Genomic DNA, 4,173 nt, shown 5'->3' with positions numbered 1-4,173 from the left:
TTTTAAGAAAAACTTTGACACCCCGTATCTCGGAAAACGAATCATTTGCGGACATACGTTTATAAGCAAACTGCCATTATTTTCTCATGTAGAATCACCCCCTGAAATTTGTCGCACTTATTTACTAACACCTTGTATGTGTAATAATAGAAGATATGTAATTATTTTCTAATTTCTCATTAACCAGCACGATTTATTTGAAAAAAAGTTCTACAGCACCTAGAACTTATTTTGATAAAGTTACTCTCCAAGTTCATGTCATCGAAAATTTTTTATATCATTATGAAAAGTAATGTCATTTATATTCAGAATTGATGTCATTAGAAAGAGTATACAATATTTTTTCTAGGACTTGGATATTTGGAAATTAAAAACTAAAAATATGTAAAAATATAATTAATATGAAAACACATTCAAAAGTAGAATTGTACAAGGACACAAAGCTTTCAGAAAAGAAAAAAAAATACTTCATTTTTAGCAAAAAAAAATTGAATTTGTTTGAAATAAAAACCCTACATATTCTTCATCCTCAAACATTCTGATATATTAAAAACATATTTTTATTTTATATAATCCAATAATTTTCATTTATGGCGTTTCAATTAAATTGTATAAAGTTTACTTTTTATGGACCGACACATTTACAGTTCAAGCGTATTCGATTCCCACGTTAACAAAAATATGATCGCATTTGTCGCAAATTTCGTTAACCCAGATAAGAGCAATCTTTCCAGATAAGCTAGTCATTAACAAATAATGTCTAATTCGTGAGGCGTACTGTAGCTTGCGAAGGTAAGTGATTTTTAATATTTTTTCCATTACAGTCTGTCCCATTAAAAATAGTAAATATTTATGTTGTTAATAATTTAATGTAAAACGCTTGTTCAGCTCTGCTCTTTGTCGTTTTAAACAAAGGACGCCTTTTATAGGTTATAATAATTACAAGCAATTTGTTTTTGTTGCAATTAGAGACGATAACTATTTTATATAAAATAGAAAATATTATTTCTAGTTCAATTTTTACACTGTACGTATAGTTTCCCGTTGAATAAAGAATAGACAAGATGTAATTTCATATCGTTTATTCAATTTTATGTAAAAATAGTAGAAACAGTAAGATATATTGAAATTGAAACGTGAATGGTGATTCAATTTAGTTGGTGTTTCTCAGAAAATGATGATTCAAGTTCGACAGTTTAAAATGTGGCCTCTTTGCGAATTAAAATAAAGGTAAATTATTTTTTTACTCATATATTGAAAATAGGGATTGCGTCTTGTATTAGTCCATACGAAAATCACACTTTTTTTTCTAGAAATTGAATATTTATATTCAATTAGATATGTGTAGAAAAATATTGTTTTATACTTGAGATGAAACCCTTTTTTCATTGTACACACGCGAAAAAAATGACATTTTCGTCCAGTTGCAAAATGTACCAGATGACTTCATTTAGAAACATTGTAAAATATTTTTTCTATACATATAAAATGCGAATATTACTCAGAAAGCAATTATATTACCTTAAACTATAAATATCTGTTGCATGCTTATACTTAAAATATCAAAACATCAATAATTGGCTAAATTAACATATTTATTAAATTCATATTCAGAAAGTGCACATTGTAGTTAAGTTATGTGCAAAAAAATCAAAATTTTTTTTCAACAATCTCCCCCAAAATAATTAAAAAAGGCGGAGCATGGAAAAACGCACAGAGGCCATGTTATGACGTCATACCATTCGTTTGCGGATAGCTCTCATATCGACTAGATCTCACTTACATCACAATAACATCTCTTTTCTCACGTAATGACGCAATACTCCCGTTTTTGCTAAATACGACTGTGAATAGATGAATGCAGTCGGAAAACAAATTTAAACTAACAGACCTAAGTAAAATAGAAACGTCATTACAGATTTTGATAATGAAGAAAGTTTGATTTTTCAAAACATTAACTACATATAATTGGAGTTCCTGGAAATAAACGCCAATATGTAAGTTGTTCATAAACAAACTTTTGTGATGCAAGATTGAAATACGAACATTAGTTTCTTATTTTTAATTTTATACCACGTGGAAGAATTTCATTTATTTTTAACTCATTTTGAACAATATAATTGCAGGTCAGCCACAATGTCGTCTGCACTGACTGAACTTTGTAGGAATTTGCAAGACAACACTGAAAAACTAGAGGATGAAATAAAGAGAAATATAGTTGACTGTCACAAGCTCCTGATAGACCAAAAGGCTACACAAATCAAACTAGCTTTGGAAAAAGCAAAGGATTTCCACTACAAAGAAGTGTTAGATATCCTAAAAGAGATTGTAAATAGCATCAGGAAAATCATCTACCACGAGCAAAGAATTAGGACTCTAGATGACGAAAAAAATGTTAGTCCTGATGAGTTGAAACGTTATTCTTATGTCCAGAGACAGGTACAAGCCTTTTCAAATCCAGAAGAAGCGGTAACCAAAAGAGAAAAAAGGAGGGTAGCTTCTGCCATCTCCGTCGAGTCCTTGGAAGCTTGGGAACTGTATCTGGATAAGAAGGAAGAGGAAGAAAAGGCAATTCAGGTAGAAGTAACGAAGATACCGAAGAGACTTGAAACAAAAGGCAATAGGAAAAAGAAGAAGCGTGTGTCTTCCACCTTTAACAACTTTTTAGATAGTAAGTGTGGGAGTAGATCGTTAGATTCAATATTAGAAGAACAGACAAGTGTGTCGGATAGATTAGCTAGAGTGGATCCGAAAGAAGATTACACCAAGTCCTGCAACTTCGAATTTATTGACGTGAATGGAAAAGGAATAGAGTGTGACTATTTTGGAAGGCCCTTGGATGAAGTTTCCGCAGCCTCCTTAAGTTCAATATACGAGAGTGATAGCGATGATGAAAGTTTCAAAGATGCGTACAGTGAAGATGAGAAAGGTCAGAAGCAAAACTTGTCCACATTGGATATATTAGAGACTCTCAATGAGGAGTACCAGTTAGGACCAATAAATGAAGATACAAAGCCCAAAATTGTGGATGTTGTTGTAAGTAAACCTCAGTAAGAAACCATAGTACTTCTTTCATATTTAGTTCCCAAAATTAAAAAAATGTAATGGCATTGCTTACTTTTATTCAGTTTTTAAATTTTGGAAAATTGATTTTTACCATTTCATTATTTAAGCTTTATAACAGCTATGTTTCTGTTTCAGTACAAGAAGAAAGAGAACTGAAAAATGATAGATTAAAAATGGAAGAAATGTCAACAAAAGTGATACAATCTCTTATATTTTTGTATTAACTAATTATTCATTAATAAAATATCTGAAACAATTGATATATTATTGCTACGATACACAACTCGGATTGGATATTCTACAACTCTCAATGTATAGGTATGATAAATTTCCAGTGAGTGAAAGGGAATTTTGTTTTACAATGTAAGCATTATGAAGGATTAACAGATAATAAGATTATAATACACATATTGTACAAGATGCAAGATGCAATACTAAAATGTCCGATACGTCAAAATATATTACAATTAAATCTGTAAATACGTACGTAACTGTAAAAAAGGCGGAAATGTCTGAAAGAGGTCTAACATTTACAAAATGTCTAATTTTCCTGATAGAAAACCTTCTTTTCGTTTTTTAATAGTATCTCGCTTATTGTTAGAGATGGGACCAACAAACCCTATATGACTATGCTCAATAAGGAAGGTTCGATCCAAACATGAAAAAATATATATGGTGTTCCGTTTAAATTAACAAACTTAACATCCGCGGCCATTTTGTTTCAACATCATTTATTTTTCTACTGTCATTTTTGAAAACTTCATAAAAAATCCTGCAACTTTTATATTACACATTTTTTTATTACTCTAAAAACAAAAAAGTTAAAGGGGGGTCAAAATATAGTGAATCACCCTGTACATAAGAGGTGTGTAATAATTAGTTCCGTAGTACACTCCACACGGTACTGTTAGTTTTATATGTCGGCTAACAACGACACACAACGTATGTGCACAAGATGCACAGGGTCGGCTTACATTTATGATTAATTTTCTTAATAAATTTTCTCGAAAATAAGGGCATCAATTGTTTAATAAAGTTGCTCATTTTCCTGCCATCTATCACCCTTTTCAAAAAACGCACATATTTCAGAAATACACTGTATAACAG

At 30.7% G+C, this 4,173-nt stretch overlaps 1 protein-coding gene across 2 annotated transcripts; it reads left to right on the top strand.

Annotated features, from left to right (window-relative positions):
• The first annotated feature begins 684 nt into the window (after window positions 1-684).
• LOC108912725 lies at window positions 685-3,322 on the top strand. Of its 2 annotated transcripts, none has more exons than XM_018718054.1 (3): window positions 685-792; window positions 2,127-3,036; window positions 3,202-3,322. In XM_018718054.1, exons 2-3 carry the CDS (start codon window positions 2,137-2,139, stop codon window positions 3,220-3,222), a joined length of 921 nt encoding a protein of 306 aa, XP_018573570.1. In that variant the 5' UTR covers window positions 685-792; window positions 2,127-2,136; the 3' UTR covers window positions 3,223-3,322. The 2 variants fall into 2 exon arrangements, with proteins under 2 accessions (XP_018573570.1, XP_018573577.1); XM_018718061.1 differs by lacking the exon at window positions 685-792 and adding an exon at window positions 1,042-1,230.
• The last annotated feature ends 851 nt before the right edge of the window (window positions 3,323-4,173 follow it).

Source organism: Anoplophora glabripennis, unplaced genomic scaffold, assembly GCF_000390285.2.
Source record: "Anoplophora glabripennis isolate ALB-LARVAE unplaced genomic scaffold, Agla_2.0 scaffold33, whole genome shotgun sequence".
Classification (NCBI taxonomy): domain Eukaryota; kingdom Metazoa; phylum Arthropoda; class Insecta; order Coleoptera; family Cerambycidae; genus Anoplophora; species Anoplophora glabripennis.
Note: the sequence above shows the minus strand (reverse complement) of the source record. Positions and strands in the feature narration are given on the sequence as shown.

Coding starts and splice junctions, on each gene's coding strand:
- LOC108912725 (XM_018718054.1), top strand. CDS start 2,137: ATGTCGTCTGCACTGACTGAACTTTGTAGGAATTTGCAAGACAACACT. Junction 3,037..3,201: donor CCAAAATTGTGGATGTTGTT/GTAAGTAAACCT, acceptor TTTCTGTTTCAG/TACAAGAAGAAAGAGAACTG.